The sequence below is a fragment of the Camelus ferus genome, chromosome 16, assembly GCF_009834535.1.
Source record: "Camelus ferus isolate YT-003-E chromosome 16, BCGSAC_Cfer_1.0, whole genome shotgun sequence".
NCBI lineage: Eukaryota > Metazoa > Chordata > Mammalia > Artiodactyla > Camelidae > Camelus > Camelus ferus.
In genome coordinates, this window is record NC_045711.1 from 48,451,583 (window position 1) to 48,475,018 (window position 23,436).

The 23,436-nt window shown below is 47.0% G+C and overlaps 1 protein-coding gene across 7 annotated transcripts in view; it reads left to right on the forward strand.

Annotated features, from left to right (window-relative positions):
- The window catches only part of CDK12 (cyclin dependent kinase 12), a 66,776-nt gene extending 43,747 nt beyond the window's left edge, over nucleotides 1-23,029 (forward strand). For 2 of the 7 annotated variants that reach the window (XM_032457914.1, XM_032457920.1), the window contains 4 exons: nucleotides 5,325-5,435; nucleotides 5,878-6,021; nucleotides 9,999-10,098; nucleotides 11,858-23,029. In XM_032457914.1, coding sequence (XP_032313805.1) covers nucleotides 5,325-5,435; nucleotides 5,878-5,929 — 163 coding nt within the window. In that variant the 3' untranslated portion in view covers nucleotides 5,930-6,021; nucleotides 9,999-10,098; nucleotides 11,858-23,029. Of the gene's footprint in view, nucleotides 1-5,324; nucleotides 5,436-5,877; nucleotides 6,022-9,998; nucleotides 10,103-11,857 lie in introns of all 7 variants that reach the window. The other 5 variants (XM_032457915.1, XM_032457917.1, XM_032457916.1 and 2 more) reach the window with 5 other exon arrangements.
- The last annotated feature ends 407 nt before the right edge of the window (nucleotides 23,030-23,436 follow it).

The window sequence follows — 23,436 nt, forward strand, 5'->3', positions numbered from 1 at the left end:
ACTAGGGAAGTTAGATTATATTAAGCAAGTACACTTACACAAGGTCATTTTGCTTGGCACTGCTATCTACATATTTCAAGAATAAGGAGGGAATATATGTACACAGCAAGCTGAAAGTTATTTTCATTTCTGTAGTTCTAAAACTCCCCTGCAAGTGTTTTTTTGTTGTTTTAAGTCAGTCTGGAGACTAATATTATTCCTCTCCCCTTCATTTTAGATCCAGGTGAGGGTAATGCATAGGAGAGCAAACAAACCAGAATGAGTGAATTAGAGTTACAGAATATTTTTTAATATATTTTTATTGAAGTACAGTCAGTTTACAATGTTGTATCAATTTCTGGTGTCCAGCACAATATTTCAGTCACATAGGAACATGTATACATTTGTTCTTTTTTGTTCTTTCTATTTTTGTTGGGGGTGGGTAATTAGGTTTACTCATTTATCTGTTTTTGATAGAGGTACTAGAGATTGAACCCAGGACCTTGTAATGCTAAGAATGCGCTCTACCACTGAGCTATACCCCCGCGCATACATTTGTTCTCATAGTCTTCTTCACCATAGGTTACTGCAAGATATTGAATATGGTTCCCTGTGCTATACAATATAAAGTTGTTGTTTAGAGTCACAGAATATTAGAGCTATGAAAGGATGTTAGTTTGTCTAGTTCAGTGCCATCGTTGGCCAGTTAAAAAACAGGCCCAGAAAGGTTGAGAAAGTGTTGAGAGGAAGAAGGGAGAGAATAGGAAACTAACAATCTCTGGAGCCTACTATGTGTCAGGTACTACACGTAGCAGTACCTTTGCTTTTATAATCTTGATTATTAAGCACCTTGAGGCTAAGGGATGGAAAGAATGAAAGGCAAATCCTTACTGTCTTGAGCACTGTGTAGGAGATAAAGGGGAGTTGCATATCATTTTTTCCTGTCAAATCACACAGGGCTAAACTAGAGGAAGTGAAGCCAGCATTTGAGAGTGAGGTTAATCTAAGGAAATACTTGCTAAATAGTTGAGAGAGACTAATGAATAACTTCTCTTTTCCTAGGGACCTTCCAAAAATGTGATAGTCAGAGGTAGGCTAGAGGCAAGCCCGGTAGGGAACAAGATTACTGTTGGCTCTGGGATTGATTTGCATTCTAGAAAATTAGGTCACGACCTGAGAATATGGGGTTAATCTTAGAAATAGAGAACAAAATGGGCTTTTCATCCTAAGAGGTCTTCAAAGAAAATAGCAGTTTATATGCTATGAATTAAGGAAATAAAATCCTTTGGTGACTATGTTTTAAAAATTTTTTTTGTTTTAGGTTTTTGCTTTGTAACACATTTTGAAGTCATGAAACAATTTGTAATTTTGGAAAGACTCAATGCCAAGTTCAATGTTGGTAAGGGCAGGTGGCAGCCTGAAAATTGACATTGGGAATAAGATTGTCTTTCTTGTAGTTGTTTGATGTGATATTCCAAAAGTTATACCATGAGGGCTGCTTCCATGGGAGCAATAATACCATTAGCTGAGTCGTCCCAAGTACATAGCAACTTCTAGGTAAGATTATGGGAGGGTCCCGCCTTTAGGAAGTTTCTGGGTCTAGTAAGAGATGACTGTTATATCTGGGTGGGAAGTGGGGAATTGGTATTTATAAGTCAGCACATTAATGCAGATTATAAAAGAAAACGAAATAGTAACCTAGCATAGAGGGACCCAAAGCAAAGAAATAATCAGAAAAACTAGAGTTAACTGGAAAAGATTCTTTGAATTAATGAAGATAGAAGACATGGAACAGAAGAGAGGAAGGTGATCAGAGGGAGAAGACTTATGGAAAGTTTATGTGTTTTGTGCAGAGGTCTATGAATGGAGTAGTCAGGGTAGTACGGGAAAGGAACTTTAGGAAAAGAAGTTGAAAGTTGGAAGAGCAATCTTGTTGGCCTGAATGAGGAATCTGAATTTAATTTGGTAAGCACTAACGGAGCAGAGCATGATGAAGTGAACATGATGTTGAGGACTGTTGCAGCTGTACTGGGTCAAGGAAGCAGGAAAGCTTGCTAGGATAGTATTGTTCTTGTCCAGATGTGAGGCCCTAAGGGCCTGCACTAGAGTAAGACAAGGAGAATGAGAAGAAAGGAGGTGGGTCAATAGAATTAGCAAGGCTTGATGATAGTTTGGATGTGAGGGGAGGAATAAAAGATAGGTGGAAGATGATAACCCCAGGACATATTTATGCTGTTGATGCTGATGAGAGCTTGGAAAGAGGCAGCTGCTTTGTTTTTAAAAAGTGGAAAGTGTTTATTAACCAACTGGTGGGATATGTCTGTGTTCAGTATTGCAGAGTCTAGGAGGGGGCACTACCCCTGAAATTAGTTGAGCATGTGCTGTGTGCCCAGATGATCACCTGCACTATGCCTTTTTCACTGGAGAACCAGGTGAAGGAAAGTTTTTTTTCCTGGGGCGCACCCATGGACTTCCAAGAATACTATCCCTCTCTGGATCTGGGAAAGAAAATACAGTTTCTTCCCCTTTAATGCTTTGAAAATGGGATATGACTAGCCTGTGGCAGCATGTGCCTGTGGATGCACAATTCTCTGGCTTGATTCTTGGAAGGCCTTTTTCTGTCTCTCCCTGGGGGTCATTTGTATCTCTGGTTCCTGCTCCCAGAGCCATAAAGTGGGAGCCCCCATTTATTAATTGGGTTGGGACTGGGGAGGGGGTCGGCGGGGGACTCTTTAGTGCAGCAGACGGGGGTCTTCCCGAATGAGCCCATTAGCCAGCCCCAGTGGCAGCTGAAACGGGGCTGCAGCCAAGTCCTCTCCGTTTCAAAAACCCTCCATCGCCTGCAGCAGATCAGAACAAGGCCTGCGGGAGCCCTTAGCTTCTGATTGCAGCTGTGAGGAAGGACAAAACAATTTATAGGAAGCCAAGTAGCTCCTGTCTCACTGTCTCTTCCTTTCTGACTTTGGGGAGGGGGAAGACTGGGATGTGGTATCCCCTCCCACTATAGCTTCTTACAAGGCACGTATAGGCCTGAAGTAGGAGAGAAGAATGAGTGTGTATGCATTGACTGGGCACTTATGCCTGTGCTCTGGAAGTGTTTACACATGTCCTTGCTTTCTTCTTCCATCCACACACAGTTGTATTGGCCAAGCAGTCACTAGTTATATGGGATTCCCTAGGGTAAGGCCAAGTGTGTGCTCAGACTCTTAAACAATCTAAGTTGCGTGTTGTGGGGGGCGGACATGCTTATCGTACTCTTTTCTGCCTCATACCTGCTTTAACTCCTATCTGCTTTGTCAAGATTCAGGGTTAAAGTTAGATCACTTTCTCAACACCTTTTCTTCATAATAAAAGGAGTTTGGCATTTAAAGGAAGGCCTCCTACCCACACTCACTTGTTTGTCCCTTTAGTTAACATCTACAGGGGAGCTTCTTTATGCAGTGGCCCAGAGACAAAGGTGTGAAGGGCAGGAATGTCTCACTTCCTGAAGGAAGGACACTTGTGTTTTCTCCCTGATAGAATCACAGATGGCCAGAGCTAGATAGTGAACTAAAGACCACCTAGTTCAACCTCTCAGTTTACAGAGCAGGAAACAGGTTTAGGGAAGGGAACTGTCTTGCCCATAGTCTCACAGTGAGTTAGTGGCAGCTGGTCAAAACTAGAATCCAAGAGTCCAAAATCTTAACCTATTGGGTATAGAGTCTCCAATCTTAAGATCACCAATTCCTGACAGCCCTGTGCTTCCTCAAGAAAGGAAATTAGGGTTGTGAGATTTTGAGGGGAGAAGGACAGATTGAGGGGTAAAGTTAGGCTTAAAAAAATTAGTAGAAAAACTGAGAAGCATTACATGTTTTTGCCTCAAAGACTAATCTTCCAATGGCATGCAAATTGTACAAATGTAATTTTTATTTAGGGTCAAGAGCTCTGTCTGGTTCATTGGGAAGGGAAACAAGTGGCAGCCATGGCCAAATATCCTGATGCCTCAGAGATACCCCAGAGTTTGTGGAGTTCTTTGCTACCATCTCTGGGGGTTGGACAGCAAGAAAGGATCCTCGGAGGCACTGTGAGGAATTTACCCTAAATCTCAATCCACACTCCTTTGCATTACAATGTAGCTATATTGAAAAACAAAATATGAAGGGAGGAAGAAAACATCTCACCTTCTCGGAAACTAAGGAGAGTTGTAAGAGAAAGGATTATAGAACTCTGAGTTAAATGAGACATTCTCTGAGATTTCAGACAAATTGTGGGGGTACCTCTACCCTTCTCCTTTGTTTTTTTAGTTTTGAGTTGTTGGTTTTCTTCTTTGATGAGGCAGAAGGAAGGTGGTGTGCTCTACAGTAACCCAAACCCTAAAACGTGTGCTCAGTGGGCTGACATGCATGGTGGGTTCTGAAGTCATCTCACTCTGGTGCTGAGACTCCCTTCGCCTCTTTGGACTTCTCCCAGATTTTTCTACAGTCCCTTCCAATGCTTATTTTCTGAGCATGTGAGTCTGGGAGCCACTGATGAGCCCGGAGGTTGGCGGGGGGTGGGGGTGGGGCGGTGGGGGATACTAAGAGTTCCTAAACTCGAAGCAGAATCTTGGAGGGAGAAAGGCACCACTGGGCGGCTTAGAGAGAGAATTATGGGTCTAGGTCAGCGGGGCAGGGGAGTTGCAAAATAAGCATTGACTGCTGACAAAGAAATAGATCCTAGTACATATCCTTCACATTTTGTCCATCACACCCTAATTGATAGCACAGGAAGCATGTGGAGTTTGGTCCCCATGCAGATTCATCCCTATACAGGGAATGTATAATAGACCTACTTGCCCAAATTGCATTAAGTCCGCTGTCCTGCAAACTTTTCTGACTCAGAGGACTTTTTTCTGGCCTCCAAGTCTTTCCTGAAGAAGCTGTTTTGGACAAGCTTCAAATACAAGCTGATTATCTGATTTAAAGCTAGATGGCTTCCTTTGAGTCACCTTCTTGCATTAACTTTGCATTAACCTCGAACTTTCATTGCTCTTTATAGTTCTGGGTTTCACAGCTTCTATTTCTATTGAATTCCTAACTTGCCTCTTAAGTATAGGAAGCATGGTTTTTACTTTTATCAGGCTGGGAGCTAGATATCTGGACATAGGAATCTTAGAACACTTAAAACTCTTCGGGAGCATACTTAAGGTTCATCTGAATCCTTCTCAGCTCTGTGTGAAATTCAGATTTGAGGAAATTAGAAGAGTGGTGACCATCGCCATCACTTTACCTACCAAGGCCATGTTCCCTGGGTGAAAGACCAAAGAGCCTCTTTGGTATCTAGTCCTTTGTTTCATGTCTAATATAACCTGTCATTTTCCTTTACAGGTGGCAGCAGCAGCAGGAGGGATGTCCTCTGAGGAATTTGGTAATGTCCATCAGTCACCTGACGTCTGGAGCCCTGGCAGATTTAGTCTCTTTCACAGACTCTAAAGCCAGGTAGGGACCAGAGGCCACTGTCCTGTTTTTGTAAGGGATTCACACACACACACACACACAGTCTCAGGGAAGTTCTTATTCCCAAAGATCTCTAGAGGAGTTTTCTTAGTGTTTTATTTGACCCCATTATGGTGTCCTACCTTCTGATTAGCAATTCCTCCCTCCTGGCTAGAGTAGTAACCCCCTTCATTGGCACTGGCGGTCATTTCATTCCTGTTCTTTTCTCTGCTAATAAGTATTCCTTAATGGTGCAATGCTGACACTGGTTACTCTCAGCCTCTCTACAACATCTACCCCACTCACCCACCACCTCATACATACACATAGCCCTGCTTTCTTCTCCTTCCCCAAGAAGCTTGCTTTCTCTTTCTTTCGAGTCAGGATAGGGCATTGTTATCCCTTCTTACTATACCTCTCATCAGCTTCTCCACCTCCTTTCCAGGTTTGATGGGAGAGCCCCCCTGTCCAAACACTGTGCAAGGTACCAGAAGTAGAGGCCTGCCAGCCTGCTTATACCCATCCTCAATGCCCAGAACTGAGCAGGTCACCAACCTACAGTGCCCACCCCTACCCTTCTTGCTGCCAGGTAGGTATGCTCCTCTCCCTAACCACCAATCCTAAACAGGCTCATGTTTCTCTCTGGGAATATTTCTCTCTTTTGTTAAATCTCTCCAACAAGGGGAAGGCCTTGATGACTCAGCTCTCTGCCTTGGCAACTTCTAGTCCTAATTTTTAGAGAGAACTTCCTGATGTTAAATCTCCATTTCCTTTTCTATAATTCAGAACCATTTCCCCCATTTAGTGGGCGTGGGAAGAAGAGACCAATAAATGGATGATACTTGATGCTGGAGGGGAAGGGTCTAATGACAGGCAGCCCTTCTCTTGGGGCTGGAAGCCTGAAGTCCCAGATGTGTATTCTGCTCAATGGTCTGGCATCCTTGGGGAGTACTTGAATCTTTTGAGGGAATGGTTTTATCTGGTGTCCATTCCTGAGGACAAGGATCTCAGACTCTGAGAGTCTGTTCCTATTCATTCGCAGATCCCTCCAGGGAGAAGAGAATGGATTGCTGTAGGGCAGAAGCAACCAGTAGGTGACACTCTTTCTTGAGCTTAGATGGCAGCTCTTGTCTGGCGTCTGTAGAAAGTTGGCAGGGGTGCCAGAGCCTCTCCTGTCATTGACATTGGCATCAGCTTACCCCCTTTTTTTTTAGTTTTTTTTTTTTTTTTTTGGTTGGGGGGTAGTAATTAGGTTTGTTTGTTTGTTTTTAATGGAGATATTGGGGATTGAACTCAGGACCTCACGCATGCTAAGCACACTCGATCACTGAGTTATACCCTCCCCATAGTTTACCTTAGGCCTCCTCTCTCAGCAGAGCCTCTCTCACCCCTGCAATCTAGACATCACAAGCAGTAGGCCTAAATAAGTGTCAGCTCTGGGTAAGGTGCTTCCTCCCCTGGTAGACACATACTTTGAGTTGGAGGTGAAGCAGTTAGGATGGGTGAATGGAGGGACAGGGTAGGGATTAGAAAGTAGAAAATGTCTCTGGAAGTAGTCAAGCAGTAAGTATGAATGGGGTACCCTGATGTCACAGAGAGTACCCTGCCCACCTGTCTGTCAGCCTCCATGTCTGATACCTTAAATCTGCTGGGCCACCTGGGCAGCTGCAGTCTTGGTTTCTGCCACACGAGGGCGCTGCCGACCAATTAAAACTCCTGCCCCTCAGCAGAGAAGAGTTTGGGTAAGGAAAGAAGGGAACCCGGCACTCTTTGCAGAAGGCAAGAGTCAGAAACATCCCTTGAGAGCCTGAGAGAGGATCCCATAGATCCAGAAGAATAATTAGTTGTTCTCCACTTGTTCTTCCTTAAAAATGTCCCTAGACCCTTAATACTCTGCCCTAGTGGCCTGATGTGTCAGTTTGTTCCCAGCTGAACCTGGGAAGCCCCCGAGCTCTAGGCACCAAACACCTTGCACGGGTGTTTCTCTCCCTCATGGTTGAGCAGACTCCAGCAGTCCACTCTACTATCCCCTGCCTCTAAGACAGTCACTTTCCAGCCCAAAGGGTAGGGGTACCTGGTTTTTCAGAGAAAAAAAATCTCTTAACCTATTTTTTGAAGAGAAGTAGCTCTTAAAGAAGGAAAGCTCTCAGGGGGAGGCTATACTTCAAGTGGTAGAGGGCATCTTAGCATACACAAGGTCCTGGGTTCAATCCCCCCGTACCTCCTCTAAAAATAAAGAAATAATTAAACCTAATTACCTCCCCCTACAAAAAAACAAACAGACCAAAAACAAAAAAGAAGTAAAGCTCTCTAAGAGAGTGTTGGGAGGAGGACTGAGAAGACAGAGAGTAAGAAAGTTCTGCCTTCTGTGACCCCGTCACCTCCCCCAGCACAAACCTGCAGAGCTCAAGATGGTCTAGAGGATGTTTGCAGCCTGAGTGGCTGGAGGACACCCAGGACAGTCCAAGGCTCTGTGCCAAAAAATGTGTCAGAAAGCAGGATGAGCATGGGAGCTGCTTTGGCCTCTGAGCCTCACACCGCCCCCAAACTGTGTAATGGCTCTGCTAGGGATCCTAGTGGCACGGAGCCCTGATGGGCATGAGGTATCCCAGAATTGATCCTCTGTCTCCACGAAACCCTTCCAGGCTGAACAGGCTAAGGGAGATGACAGAGGTTCTCCTCCCTCCTACCCCCATGCCTGAGGGCCCCTCCCCAGGAGGACAGCTTGATTAAACAGTCGGTGCTGCTGGAATTGCTGCACAGCTGGCGCTCCCCCCAGCACCCCGAGCAGAGCAGCAGCTCAGATTAAAATCTCCAATTAGCGTTAAAGTGAAGTGAGGAGGTACTGAGGCTGCCAAGGAGGCCAGGCGGGGGCCCTCGGTTGGCAGATACCCTCACTGCTGCCTGGATTCTGAGTGCCACCCTTAGTCACCCTTTTTTTCCTAGCTCCTCTCCCAACAACTCTCTGCACTTCCTAGCTTTACATTGCTTAGGGTCAGAGGGCTTTAGAGGGGTAGAAGGTGGGGCAGATGCCTTACCTGACAAAATGCTGGGAACACCAAAAGTGTGGAGGAGAATGAGAGCGATCAGTGCTCGTCAAGGGAGATGCCCTACTCACAGTGGCCTGCCTGCCAGGTTGAGGTGACTTTACACTACTGCAGCTTCTTTTTGCCTAGAGAAAGGGCAAATAGAACAGGTCCTTCCAGATCGTCTTATCCATAATGTGCTGGGGAATGTGGTGCCCACACAAATGTCCATCCTTGTATATTTTATCCTGTTGGACTCATCTGCTCCCACCCAAATTATGGCTCCTTCCTTCCTCCCTCTGTTTTTTTTTCCCTCTCTCAGCTTTCCTGCGGGCAGGGGTAGGCACAGCCTGGCTTGGAAGCATTGCCATGCCCTGCCACCTGGGTCTCAGCCGGCTTCTTGTTATCTTGTTTGCAGTTTGTAGAAAAGCAGGGATATACCAAGAATGGAGGCCTCAGTTTCCCCCAACTCCTGACCCCACATCCCCTCTTAAAGGCCCTCTACCATTTACATTTCTACCCGAAACTCACCAAGCCCTTAAGGAGGACAGCATAGCTAACCACACCCTTTGACTTCCCTCTGCCCCTTTAAGGGAAATGGAAGTGGGTACCCAGCTGACTGAACCTACTCACACCTCCAGAAATTAGACACCAGGGCACAGTGCCACCCTCCCAGGCTAGCACATGCTACCCTGGCAGAGGTTCAAATAGCTCCCCCCATACCCCCATCCCTATATCTTCCTCTTCTCTCTCTCCCTCTTTCTTCCACTCTCTCTCTCTCTCTCTTTTTTTTTTCTCAGCTCAAAGCACAGCTGAGCCTTAAAAGTGTGGAGGGGGGGACCAAGCTGGGGCAAGGGGGGTAGAGAGCTCCAATAGCACGTTTTCACCTGCCATTTAATTGGATGTATTTTTAATTAATGGGACCTCAGGGACCAACATGAGACAATCTGATCTCTGAATAGGAACAGGGGAGGGATTGGGTAAGGGAGGAGGATTGGGCCACTGGGTGCGGTTACCAGGAACCCAGGCCCATCAATCACTGGCCACTTTGCGTTCTGGCATGGAGAATAGCCAGGTGGAGGAAGAGAGGAGGCGCTGGGGAGAGGTGCCAGGATTTCCCCCAAACTGCCAGGACCTTCAAAAAGGGTGGGACTGTACCGGTTGACTCAGTTCTGGGGCCCAAAATTGCAGCCACGATATTAGGTAAGGCCGTTTTCTTGCTCCTGGGATTTTGTCCAGTTGGGCTTGTCCCAGTGAGTGCTGTAAAACAGTGAAAGGGTGGTGGGGACAGAGCTTTGAGGTCCTTGAAGAGACAGGATAAGAACTAGGGACTGTAGAACCAGAGACTGTGGTGAGAGGGAGGAGAAGGGCCACGTTTAGAGATATTTCTGTGTGTTTAGGCATAAAATAAGTGCCATGGAGATTACATGCAAAACAGCATGCAAATGAGGCCTGGTGCCTTTTGGGTATGAATCATAGAACCTTACTGTTGCAAGGAAGAGAACTTGAAGCTCATCTTGACGAACCACTCATTTTACAGATGTGGAAATAGAGACCCAGAGAAGGGAAATCAGTTGAATCCTGTCTTGGAGTTGTTTTGTGTTCCTGGATTTGGAGAGTTCCTGGGAACACAGGGAAAGGTAGGTAAGTAGAGTGTGAGGAGGAAAGTCAAGGGAAGAGGGTTGAAAGTATGTTACTCTCCATTGCTTGGAGTCTCATATCTCTGACCCTTGAGTCTTGAAAGCAACTCAGGGGCGTTGGGTGGGTGCATTATTGGGGGAACATTTCCCTCATAAAACCTGTCCCACAGGTCATCTTATCTATTCCCTCGCTTCCAAGTAGACAGATCCCCCAGAACCTTCCACTCTCATGGGATTTTACTATATTCTAAAAGGGAAGAATATACACCAACTACCCCACTTCCTTAACTAAGAAATAAATCCCCCAATAATGACTAAATATTGAGCCTTTTCTGAGATCTTATCACAAATTTCTCTGCTGCAGTATAAGCTGCTAGAGAAAATAATGCCAAAAAATGTAGCGAGGAGTGGTCTTGTCCTATGTCTAAGCTGAGAACAGAGACAAAATTAAAACTCAAGGCTCTGAAAGCTCAGTGAGAAATGCCCCTGCATTCATGCAGTGCCACGGCCCCAGAGCTCTTAGTCAGGCCCCGTCTGGCTCCATGTGGTGTTGGGGAACACTGGAGAGGAGGGCACGTTTCCAGCTGTCCTCCCATCCTACCCCCTCCCTCACCTCCTTCACTGTTCAGACAACAAGGTTAAGAAAGAATGATGGAGAGGAGCTTGCCTACCAAGTTACCAAAGATGGCATTTCCTGGCATATTCTTCCTTCCTGAAAAATTCAACATTCTTTTTTCTGTGCTCCACGAGACTAAGTTGGAGTCAGGGCAAGGATGGGCACAGAGCTTGGAAAGCAGTCACAGAAACTTTGTCACACTCTCCAAGCACCCAACACATATCCCCTACTCCAAGAATTGTCTTCTCCTCTATCTTAGTACCCCATTTAATATCCCCAAAGGCCCTAGGGAAGAGCAGGATGTGTCTCTCCAAATACCCCCAAACTTACCCCACACTGTTCTTAGACCCTCAGGGCCATCTCCTTGGCTACCTGATTCTCTGCCTTCTCTACTATCAACAAGATGAGGAAGGCCCCCTTCCATTGCCCTAAGACAGTCTGGATAGAATCTTTGTAGCTCCTGCCCTGCTTCTGAGGGGCTGCGGCGGTGGGGGTGGGTGAGGAAAACTGTGCAGGGAGTTGAAAAGGAAGATTCTCTTCTCGAGGGAGATCAGGGCGAAGCCTGAAAGAGGGGAGAAGATAAAGAGGGGAAATTTGGAAACAGACCTGTAGTCCCATCTCTGGGGCTGGCTGCCTAACGTAAGGCAGGCCATTCATACTAAGTATTGTTTGAGGGATTTATTCGATGGCTCCTATTTACAGAGCTGCTGATTCTCCTCTGAAATGCAGAGCAGTAGAGAAGGCATGCAGTAAAGAAAGGCTTTCTGTAGGCCCTCTTTCTCACCCTTTGTCCACCCCTACTCCAAGATTGGAGGGGCTAAAAGGCTTTTAAAGCATTCAGTCTAGATTCTTGATGTTTCTTTGAGGAACAGGGGCTCCCTTCCCTCAGTCCCCAACAGCCTTGCCTCACACTCCTAAGGTTTAGCCAAGGGTACCAGATCTATAGCCTTGGAGTCAGAGCCTGGAGCCTGCTCTGGAGTCTGGAAGAAACCCTGAGACTTTGCAGAGAAGTTAAGTGGAAGGAAGAAACAGCAGTACCCAGAGTCCCTGCCTTCTGGAGAAGAGGGAATTGTTAAGGAGCTCAGTATTGGCCCAGGGTGTAGCTTTTACACTGATGGGACTCCTTTCCTCCTTCTCCCTCAGTGTGTGTCCCACTGGTTGGTGAGAGACCTGGATGTCTGAAACTCCCACCTTGACACCTCGAAGGTTATCACGCAGATACCCTCTCTAGCTCCTAAAGCCATGGAGGAGGTGAAGGAAGGCATTTCAGAGGTGGCAGTGCCATGATGTCCATCGGCACCCAGGGATAGAAGCCAAGAGAAGAAACAATGACCAGAGAGGGAGCCAGGAAGAGATGCCTGCTCCTGAAACAGTCTTCTTACCCCATCCCCTTCCGCGTCCCCCTCACATGCCGACAGGGCTGTGTGCCCAAGTGTGCCAGCTCTCCTGGCTGGTTATCCTGCTCTGCCATGCAGGCAGCTGGCCCTCTGCTACAGCACTGAGCACATGCTGGGGTCTCTCACTTCTTTCCTCACTCACCTCAATGTATCTGTGGTGCAGATTCCTAGGGTTGAAGAAGGGGGCTCTGGCCCTGAGAGTAGGAAGATGGTGGGCTCTGGGGCTCTTGGGGTGTGTATCTGGCTGGCTGGAGTGGCTGTGGGGAGGGAGAAGGCTGTTGGCAGCTCAGCTGAGCTCAAGATTCTGGTGACTCACAGCAACGGGGGTGGCTCATGAAAACAACAGAGGGGAAGGGGGTCTAGGCCTGTTAGAGCTCTCTTTTGCCCCATTTCTCCCCCACTCTGAGCTTTGTGGTTGGAGTCTCTCATCTAGATTGTGGGGCAAGGAGATGCCCCAGCTAAAAAGAAAAGAAGGAAATGGAAGAGAAGATAGCAGAGGAGGCTGAGCATTCCCAGGGAGAGGCTTCCCAGAGGGGGAAGGGTGGTGGAGGCCCTTTATTCTTGCCCTCCTGTATCTGTGGGCAAGGTGCTGCTCACACCCTGCTTGGTGCACCCTCTGTGCATCAGCACCCAGGGAGAGAAGCAAGAGAAGAAACAGTGACCAGAGAGGAAGCCAGGAAGAGATGCCTGCTCCTGAAACAGCCTGTGGGTACAGAGGGTACTGTGCTGGGGCAGCTCAGCACTCATGGGCACCTCCCAGGAGAGGGGCTTTCCAGGCAGACACAGCTACTCCTCCCTGCCCTCACTTGCCTGCCCAGAGCTCTGGGTATTCAGGTGACTTAGAAATTAAAAAAAAAAAAAAAAAAAAAAAGACACTATTACAAGACCAGAACTAGAATGATTACCACTTGGTCTCAGTACTCTCTTTCCTAGAAACAGAAACCATGATCTTCAAAGGTGCTGCTTCCCTCATCCCTTACAGGCCAGGTGGGCAATGTGCATTTTCTCCAGACTTTCTGAATCAGGGAGATGGTAGGATACTGTGTTTGAGGTCACATCAGCAGAACAGAGCCAGAAAGTGGATCAGGAGAGCCAGCCATGCCTCTGACCAGAGTCCTGGGGGCCTCCTTGTTTCAGCAAAAGGAAATAGGAATCTTGGATACCAGTGTATCCAGACACACGATAAATATCCTCCCTCCAACCTTAGAGAAGAATAGGTTAAGAGGGAGGCAGTTGTCTGACAGAGACTAAGTTTTCATTTGCCTGTTTATACTCCTTTCACTGCTGGTGGCTCTGCTGTCCAGTTGGGATGAGGGGCCCTCTGCCAGGATGCTCCTGAGGATCCGGAGACAGTTTGGGCTGGAGAAAGGGACAGACCAGCCACTCTTTTTGTAGGGAGAGGGCACCAGCTCCACTCCGCCAGCTATCCCTGGCAGCATCAGGAGCCCAGGGGCCCCTGCTGAAACACCCATAATAAAGCTCAGTCCTGAACTGAGGTGACGTATCACCTGGCTCTGGTATAAAAGTGGTACCGAGAGGGGAAGCCTGAGTGCACCAAGTGGGGTGTGAGCAGGTGCGGGGAGTTCAGCCCCAGGACGGATACAAGGATCACTCACTCCTCAATACCACATGCTCCTCCTCTTTCTCAAACCCTCTCCTCAGCCCCCCTTTTCATCCACCTCCCTTCAGCTGACTCCACTCCTGGCTACCTCATGCCCTCCAAGCTGAGAAGACATGGTAAGTAGTTGTCTGTTCCCTACACTTTTCTCTCTCTTACTCTCCTCCTTCCTCCCAACTCGCAGCCAAGAGTTACCCCATTTGAACTCTTTCTACCAGTGAATGCCCTCAGGATCTGAACCCAGAATGCCCAGCCTCTACCACCCCCCTGACTCTGAGAATGCCACTCTGGCTCTGAGACTGACTCATCAGTCCACATCCTCCACACAAGTGGAGGCCAAGGCCAAGACTGGCATATCCACTGGCACCAAGGGCCCTGACCTGAAGCAAAGGGCAGCCCTAGAGGTACAGTCAGGTTTGGCCCTAAATGTGTATATGCCTGTGCATTGGGCACACTGGTTTATTAGTGTTATTTCAGCATTGTGATGCAGAGAGAGTAAGTGTAACAGCTGCTCCTTGCTTGCAGTGTTTATTGTTACCTAGAGACAACCTCCTGGCTTTTTCCCAGCTCCCCCTCCCCCCCCAACCCAACCCCCTCCCTGCCAACAATCCTACTCTCCCCACACTGATGGGAAATTTATAGCTTGCCCATACCATGCCTTTAACCCTCTCCTGTCCATAGGTAGGTAGGTCAAGGGAAGCCAAAGGGAGCAGTGGGCATGCCTGAGCCCCAGCACGGTAGAATAGTGTGTGGAGGAGAGAGGGAAGGAGGGAGGGAGGGAGTACACCTCCTCTCCCCAGTCTGTGTCCAGACTCAGGCCCCAGTTTCCCTCCTGGCTCTCATGTTGAGAGAAAAGAGCTTTGGACCTAGTTTGGGGATCCTAGGATCCTCCACACAGGACTTTTCTCTTTCCTGGGTATCTCTAAGCCCCCCAGTTGGGCTGGCTGGTCCTGAGCAAGTACAGCAAGGTATATTGAGACAGAAGGAATAAATACAGAGTGGCAGAAGCTCCAGACTCCTCCTTTCTATAGAGATGTCACATTGAGGCAAACAAGAGGCTCTGGTGTGAAGGATGCTGGGCAGACCTCCACAGCTGGGTAGATGTCAAACATGAAGCCAGCTGCTGAGCCTGGTGAGGTAACTGCCCACCTTAACTTCACCCTGAGCCCAGCACTAACCTCCTGAGAGGGTCCCGGGCCATCCTCCAAGCTGGTCTCCTTGGTCTGGTTAGGCTTCTCCCTCTACTTTTCTTCTCGGTCCCTTTTCACCTCATCTTTTGGTTTGAAACCGTGGGGGCCAAACCAAGAGACCAAGGGGACTGAGGCCTCAACAGTCCTGGGGAAAGAGAAGCTCCTCTATCCTCTCCTGACCCAGGACCTTTCATGGAGGGGCACCATGTCACACATCCACCATCCCCACTGGAAACAAGAGAGGAAAAGGGATTGGATTTTAGCAGAAAGGATATAGGTTAGACATATGGAAAAACTTACTCGTGGGATATAAGACCTCAGAATGGACTTACTTCTCTTTAGAGATTTTTCTTCTGCCTGGGATGGGTGTAAGTCTGTGTCTACCCAAGCAGCATCGGGAGACCAGGGTTACTTTTCTGGGGCTCCTGCAGATGTGGGCCTCAGTGCAGTCTCCACACAGTGCACCCCTCCTCAGTTCTTCTAAATGTAGTATGTGTGGTGATTAGACTGTAAGTTTTGGAGGCAGACAGCCTTGAGTTTTAATGTCAGGGCTGCCATTTACCAGCTATGCTACCTTGGTATGTCACTTAACCTCTTTTAACCCTACTTTCCTTGTCTGTGAAATGCAGATAAACAATTTTTTAAGGTGGTGAAGAGAATTTAGTGAAATAATGTGTGTAAAGTACCTAGGACAGTGCCTGATACTGAGTGCATACTCAGTCAACAGTGGTTGATACAACAGAGTCTATTACTTTTATGGAGTCCCCAGGGCTGACATTGCTTCAAAGACTCCATGAGCCACCTGGAATTATAGGCCAAATGTGTGTATATGCATTTCCTGGGGAGAATGTCCATAGTTTTGTTGATGATTTGAAGCAGGCAGTCTCCTGGAAAGAAAAGAGCCCCAATCCTTTGACTCAGACTCCCCAAGAAGTCAGTTCCCCCATTCCCATGCCTCAAGCTAGGAGCTCCTTAGGCAGTGTTCTGCCCAGAAGCACAGCTTCATCTAGGATTAAGCCATGTAGCCATTAAGATAGCAACACAGAGCACTTGCCAGGCATGTTATAGTTTGTCAAGTACATTTACCTGCATTAGGTCTATTAATACACAGAACATCCCAGTGAAGTGAAGAGAACTACCATTTAGTGAATGCCAGGCATTGTGCTGGGTGTATTTTTTTAAAGTATGTTTAAAGTCTATAGAGTATTTCATAACCTATATATGCCATGATTTATAAAGTGCATCCACTTTTTAATAATTTAGATATGTTTACTGTTATAAGTAACATGACAGTGATCATCCTAACACATGAAACTTCATGCATTTTTTTATAGTAAGTTCCAAGAAGTGGAATTATTGGGTCAGCCAATACAGATATCCCTCCTCCCTATAGTTATGATCATTTTATTGATGTACCATAATAAGAATAATATTTTTTAATATTCCTCTTTGGAATTCTTCAATGGAAACACAAGGGCCGCCCCTTCTCTCTCCTATACCCAGCCGAGACATTAATAATCTATCATAGGCTTTTTTTTTTTTTAAATTGAGGTAATTGTAGATTCACATGCAGTTATAAGAAGTAATAAGAAGAGACCCCTTGTACATTTTGCCCACTTTCACCCAACAGTAACATTTAAAAAAACTATAGTATAACATCACAACCAGAATACTGCCATTGATTGAATCCACCCGTCTTTCCCCAGTTTTACCTGTGTGTGTGTGTGTATTAAGTTCTATGCAATTTTATTACCACGTTTTACCTGTGTGTGTGTGTGTGTGTGTGTATTAAGTTCCATGCAATTTTATTACCATGTGAATTCTTACCTCTACCACTACAGTCAAGATACTGAACAGTTCCAACACCACAAGGATTCTTCATGTTGCCCTTTTATAATCACACCTACCTCACCCTCTTCTTAACCCTTGGCAGCCACTAATCTATCCTCCACTTCTAAAACTTTGTCATTTCAAAAATGAAGTCATGTACTGTGTTACCTTTTAGGACTGAATTCTTTCACTCAGCATAATTCTCTGGAGACACACCTAAGTTTTTGTATGTATCAGTAGTTTGTTCCTTTTATGTGTTTCATGATATGGATGTACCACTATCATAGTTTAACCATTCACCTATTAAAGAACAGTTTGTGCTCTCACTTTCTACTCACTAGCAATTAATGAAATAGCTTATTTTACTTGGTGTGCTGAGTGTTGTTTTATATCGCAAATATTAAGTTTATTAAACCTTCAGGCATGATTATCACCTATTATTATTTCCATTTCATAGATGGAGAAAATTAAGGCTCATAGGAAATGACTTTCCCACGATCACGTGCTGTGGCAAAGAAGTACTTAGAACCCAAGACAGTAGGGCTTTCTCAGTCTTTGACTAAGGTTGCTGGAAAGAGGGTGTGGGCAGAACCAGAAGAGAAATGTTGGAGGCAGGAAGAACATTGGAGCAGCCTGGGTCAGTTCAGGTCTTCACAGCTAACTTTCGTTCATAGGTTAGAAGAACAGTGCCATGGAGCAGGGGACAATAATGGCTTGTGCCCTGGAAATTGTTTCCCCTTTGCCAGAGAAGAACAAGGCTGAAGTGGATGGAGCCCATGAACAATCTGCCCACAGACTTGGGACCTGGAAAAGGGAGGACCCAGCCTTTGGGTATCTTACCAGAGCATAAGTGGTCAAAGCTCTCCTTGGAAATTTGAAGTTGAATGTGTCTCTGATGACGTCTGAGGAAACTGAGGCTCATGACAACAAGTGAGCTCTTTATTCTGGAGGTTGGGGGTGTGGGTAATGGAGATATAGCATTAAAAAATTTTTTTGATAGTTGTGGGGAACTCTAGGCCATTTACACACACACACACACACACACACACACACACACACACAATCACACACACCCTTGGGTAAGCTCAGTGTCTGGGACATGGTATGAGGGAAAGCAGAGTGGAAGCAAAAATGCCAATCCATGCTTAGTCCTGACTTTATCATTGCTCTTTCTCTCCAAGTCATGGACAGCTAAGTCAGGAGGAGCTGGAGAAATCATTTGGTCTATCTCTCAGCCTCTGGGCACTAGTAGAAGCTGACAGGTGGAAACCTAGAGTCGGCCCAAGTGTGATGAATGGCAGAGATGCCAGCTTGCAGGAGAGAAGGTTTGGCTTTTCTCCTGGGAGCTATGTCTGGCCAAAGGCTGCCTCCTCCCACCTCCTGCTGGAACCGAATATTTTACAGTTGATGTTACCATTGCTCCCTTGGTCTGTTCCAGTGGTTATGGACTTATAACTTTCCCTGTCTACTTACAGCTCCAGAACCAGGCTGAGGGCATGTATCACTTTCCTCCATCTCCCTTGGCCCATCAGAAATGGCACAACTTCTTCCAGTGGTGCCCTCCATCTTTCCCAGTAATTCCAGCCATGGGAGATAAATGCTAAGGGCTTCAGGATTTATAGGGACTACATTGCATTGTTGAAACAACCAGAGATACCCAGTATGAACCTCTGTCTTTTGATTGGAGGTTCTTAGACAAAAGTAGGCTTTACTGGCTCTTATCCTCACTGAAATTTCCTGACTGTCAGAGGTCCTGAACGTGGAGACAGCTCCTTTCCCTTCAAGCCAAGATGGCTCCTAACCAGGAAACCTCAGGATCCCTGCTTATTCCCTTTCCTTGACTGCCCCTTTACTCCAGGTACCCTCCTCTCCTGCCACCACTCCTTTCCCATTCCTCCTCTCTCTTTCTCTATCCATCTTTCTCCCTCTCTCTCTCTCAGCAAGTTTTTTATGTGATTACAGGCACTGCATGGTAATTAGTGCTAAACTCATTTGCACAACTACAGTTAATTGGCTACAACAATTAATTAATGTGTTGGAAATTTGGCACTGGAAAAAAAAGTTTGTCATCAAAAAAAGGGCAAAAATTGTAGAATGAGATACCCATAAAAATCGAGGGCAGGCTTCAAAAGCCCAGCTGGGCCTCAAACTTCAAGCTGGCCTCAGATGCCTTCTCACTCTCAACTTCAACACATTTTCCTGTTTCCTCTTTCATTTTTTCCTTCTTCCTTTCTCTATTTCTTTTCTTGCTCTCTCTCTCTCCTTTTCTTTTTCTTTTTTTTTTTTTTTTACAACTTAAGCAAACTCATTTCCCTGATAAAATATAGCATGACTAATGGCTAGAGCATGTAAAAATCATTGGGAAAATGTCCTTGGAAGACGAATGCATTTTCAGCAGAATAATTAACTTAATTAACAAATTCACATGCATATTCATCAGGCTATTAATGTCTTCTCGGCTCAGCTTGATGAACATTGCGGTAATAACCATCTCATTTACATACTGCATTCTACTGCGATCCAAAACAGAGACAACATACAGGCGTACACACGCACACACACACACACACACACACACACACTTGCACCAACACACACAACATGCCTCGGCCGCTTTGACTTCCAGGTTGTCTGGGAGTGTGTGTGTGTGTCTGTGTGTGTCTGTGTGTGTGTGTCAGGAGGTGAGAGGGTGAGAACCCTGACTGGGTGGCGTGATCTTTAGAGGGTCATGAGTGACACGGGCTAACTATGCCCACATGTAAATGTCTGAGAGAACTTTAATTCTTTCCCTCAGTCACTCACACTCAGTCTGTCTCTTTTTTCCTTGTTTCCTTTTCTCTGTGTCATTTTCTTCCTTCTTCTCTATCTACCCACCCCCCACCCGCCCCAACCATGTCTCTCTAGGGAAAAACTTGGTATCTGTGCCAACTTTTTCCCCCCTCCCCTCCTCCCTCTCTCTCCTCCTTCCCCTCTCCCAACTGCTGCCAGCCGGCATCAGCGCCGAATTGCCATCTCCTTGAGCTCTCTGTGGAGCAATCTCAGAGAGCAGTAAGGTGTGACGCGGGGCTCTGCCGGCTTCGCAGCACCGCCTGCGGAAAGAGCGCAGGATGGCGGAGGAAGATTAAGAGAAATCGCGAGCAGGGCTCGGCTGCCATTGGTGTGTGCAAACGCCGAGGAGGAAGGGAGAGGGAGAGCGAGGAGGGGGGGTAGAAAGGGAGGGGGGAAACCAGCAGCTGTCGGCCTAATTCTTCTAACACTCTGCTTGTGGTCATATTAGAAAAACAGATTATGCCCCTCGGTGCCACTCACTTATACTTGACATACGTTAATGTTCTGTATCTCCATTCTCGGGGCTTGACGACAGTGGACTTCAGATCTAGAATGATGGGGATCTGGGTGGCCAACGGGCAAAAGACCTTGCCTCCTCATTCTTCCTGACTTCCAACCCCAGTCTGTACTTGCCCTTTAGAAAGGAAGCCTAGGCCTAGAATTTGCATCTGGGTGCCACCACTTGTCCCTGAGTTTTTCAGCCCTTTAGGGGGTGCAGAGGTCAGAGGACACCTGGAAGCCCTTTCCCTAAAATTACTCCCCCCTTTAGAGTCTTAACAGGTCACTTTAGAGCCAAGTGAGACCGGCTTTGTGTCACCCCCACCCCTTGTCTTTCTAAGGGCCCTCCCCCTCGAATCAGAAGTTGGAGGTCAGAGAAAGGAGTCTATGAAAGTTGGTGCTCCGTGAGGGGGTTACATAGAAGCCATGAGCAAAACAAGGCCAGGATTGTTTCTGGGTTGCTATGGAAACCAGATTCCCTCCTCCTGGCTGGAAGGGAGGAGTGCCTGAGGCCTTCCTCCTTCCACCAATCCTGAAGGGTATAAAGGCGGAGTTTGCTAAGGCCTGGGGAATGGGGCTGATCTTGGAGGACCAACCAACCATTCACTGGAAGCCCCACCTGCCAATCTGTAGCCCTTTGACCCCCACCTTCCCTACCCTCACCCCAATATTCAGTCAAAGGAGGCTTTTTCCTCTAGGTGCCTTGTCCTCTATGGAGACCTGTTGCTTAGCAACCACTAGTGCCTTTTTCCTAATAACTCACAGGGACTGAGAGATATAATATCTGTCTCTATATTCAGTTTCCCTCCCTTGTCTATTTATATTTAATAGCTGAAGCCCTGTCTTGGGTTCCCTTGGCATATGTTTTAGAGGGAACAAGCTGCATCCTTATAAAGTCACACCTGAGAAAGAACTTCCAAAGAGGGAAGAGAGGGAGAAAAGATGAGTAGGTAGGGGAACTGTGGAATCATATTCTCTTAAGTATAGATAGAGGGGAAAAAAATAGTATTTAGAACTGGGAATGTGGGGAGGGGCTGTCCACAGGGATTCCCAAAGATCCTCTCAGGACCTGGAATAGATACCAACAGAGCTGCTTCCTGTGCCGGCATTTTCTGCTCCCCGCACCCTGCCCTGCCCCTCCTTCCTGACCACTTCCAGCCTAGAGCCCTCTCATATTTCTATATGTGGGAGACCCATCCCTCTGGGGATGTCCAGTTTTCTAATGTCTGGATGTTGGTAGCTAGGAGTGGAGTGCTGTGTGTCCAACAAGGCCTGGGTATCCCGAAGTTTTCCCTTCACAGGGAAGGAGTTCTTCTGAGCTCTCTACTGAAAAACCCCAGACTTGACCTGGCAGTGGAGACAGTACAATAATCACCAAAAATGAGGAGCAAGGAAGGCCCAAGGGTAGCCTAATGGTGGCATGTAGTCAGGAGACCTGGGTTTTGGCCCCCTCTCCTTACTCTCTTGTGATCCAAGTTATTTACTTAATCTTTTAAGCCCCTTGTTGCTTTATCTGTGGGTCAAGAATAATAATAAATAATGTTCACCTCCCTGGACTTAAGCAGGATCAGTTAAAGTAATATGTGAAAGGAAACACCCTGGAAGCTATCACATTTAATTAAAATATTATTTTAAGGTCTTGCAAAGGTCTGACTGCTGGGAAGAGGGAGGCATCATGAATCTAGCCTGGCCCTGGGCTTAGGAAGGCCATTAGTTTGTTGGCTAGAGTGGTGTGATTCCCCTCTGGTCGCTGGGGTAGGGAGCTTTAAATCAAAATCAAACACAAAGCTGTCTAGGGAGAGTAGCACGTGGTGTCCCTATTCTCCCCACCTCCATTCTTAACCTCTGACCTCTAGTTCTCCCTGCTGATGCTCTGTGCTGACCCTCCACCCTTCTCCCCAGTCAGCACCTTCACTGCTGTTGTGCTAGCTCACAGTCTACAGTTTCACCCTCTGTACCCCTCTTCTCGGCACCTCCTCCAACCCGAGCCTTCTGTGGGAGACAGATGGGGTGTCTGCAATGGAAAAGGCTCTGGGCTCTACGCCGCCTTGGGTAGGCAGCCCCCCTCCTCATCTCCTCACTACTCCCTCTCCCTACCTAAGACACTCAGATTCACCCCGGGCAGCTTTGGTAACTGCTGAGGATTCCAACTCTCTTCCCTTCTCAGACAGAGCCCCAGAATCAGAGCCAGAATGGCATCTTTCTTTGAGACCTAGATCTCAGTCCCTCTTCATGGAAGACCAACGCAAAGGAAGAAGTAGGTTGCGGGATGTTAGGGCTCTGTGTATAGGGACTGATGTGGAGAGGGAGGGAGAGGCCCCCGAGTCCCTCACTGAGGACTGAATGGCTGAGTTTTAGGGCCTGAGTTGAGAGAGGAGGCTGAGCCTAGGCAGTTCCTTTGTTCCAGAAATCTGAGGTCCCTGGAGGGAGGCTCAGCTTAGGGAGGAGGGAAAGGGAGATAACATTACAGAGCACCAACTGTGATCCAGGCATAATGCCAGAGCCTTTCCATACCTGTACTCATAACTAGCAGGTGAAGAGTCAGGGCAAATAGGTGTTTCATGAGCTCTCAGCATCTCACGGCACAATTGACCACCTCCTTCTTTGACTCTGTGATGTCACTGCCAATTCTCCTACCACTCTGGCTGCTCTTTCTCTGTTTCCTCTGCAAGCTCATCCTCAATTCCTTAGACTCAGCCAAGTCCCCCAGTTATATACTTTCATGGTACTATATATCCTTTTTTCATAGCATTTAGCACAGTTATTTCATACTTATTTGTGCAATCATTTGAATAATGATCCTGTTTCCTCCCACCAGATGGAAAGTTCCACAAGGACTGTAACCATGTCTATCGGTGTAGACCAGTGTGCTCCCAGTGCCCAGCACAGTGCCTGGCATAAAACAGCTGTTTTGTAAATATTTGTTGATGAATGAATAAATGACAAAAGGACATCTCTCTGGCCTGAACTCAGCTTCTTAGCCACTCCCTACCCCAGAGCTGACTCACCTGTAATACATGGACCAGGGAACAAGATGCCTGGGAGGCCAGGCCACCTCATTCTCCCTGGAAAAAGCTGTCAAGACAGGACTAGCCCAAGTCCCAGGATGTGGAGCCCCTGCCCCAGCCTACCCCTGCCTGTTGGCTCTCCAGCTCCTTCAGAGAATGAGAGAATTAAAAGTCCCAACATCTCCCCATATTGGGGCATAAAATCACCCGTGAGCTGGAAGGGAGGAGTTCCACTGGGGAAGGGTGCTCTGCATAAAACCACTCTTTTCTGTCTTAGCTGAGGCTGCAGAGACCATCTGCTGCCAGCCCTCTGTTTGCTTCTGTCTTCTTCCCCTGGGCTTCAGGGAAAGGG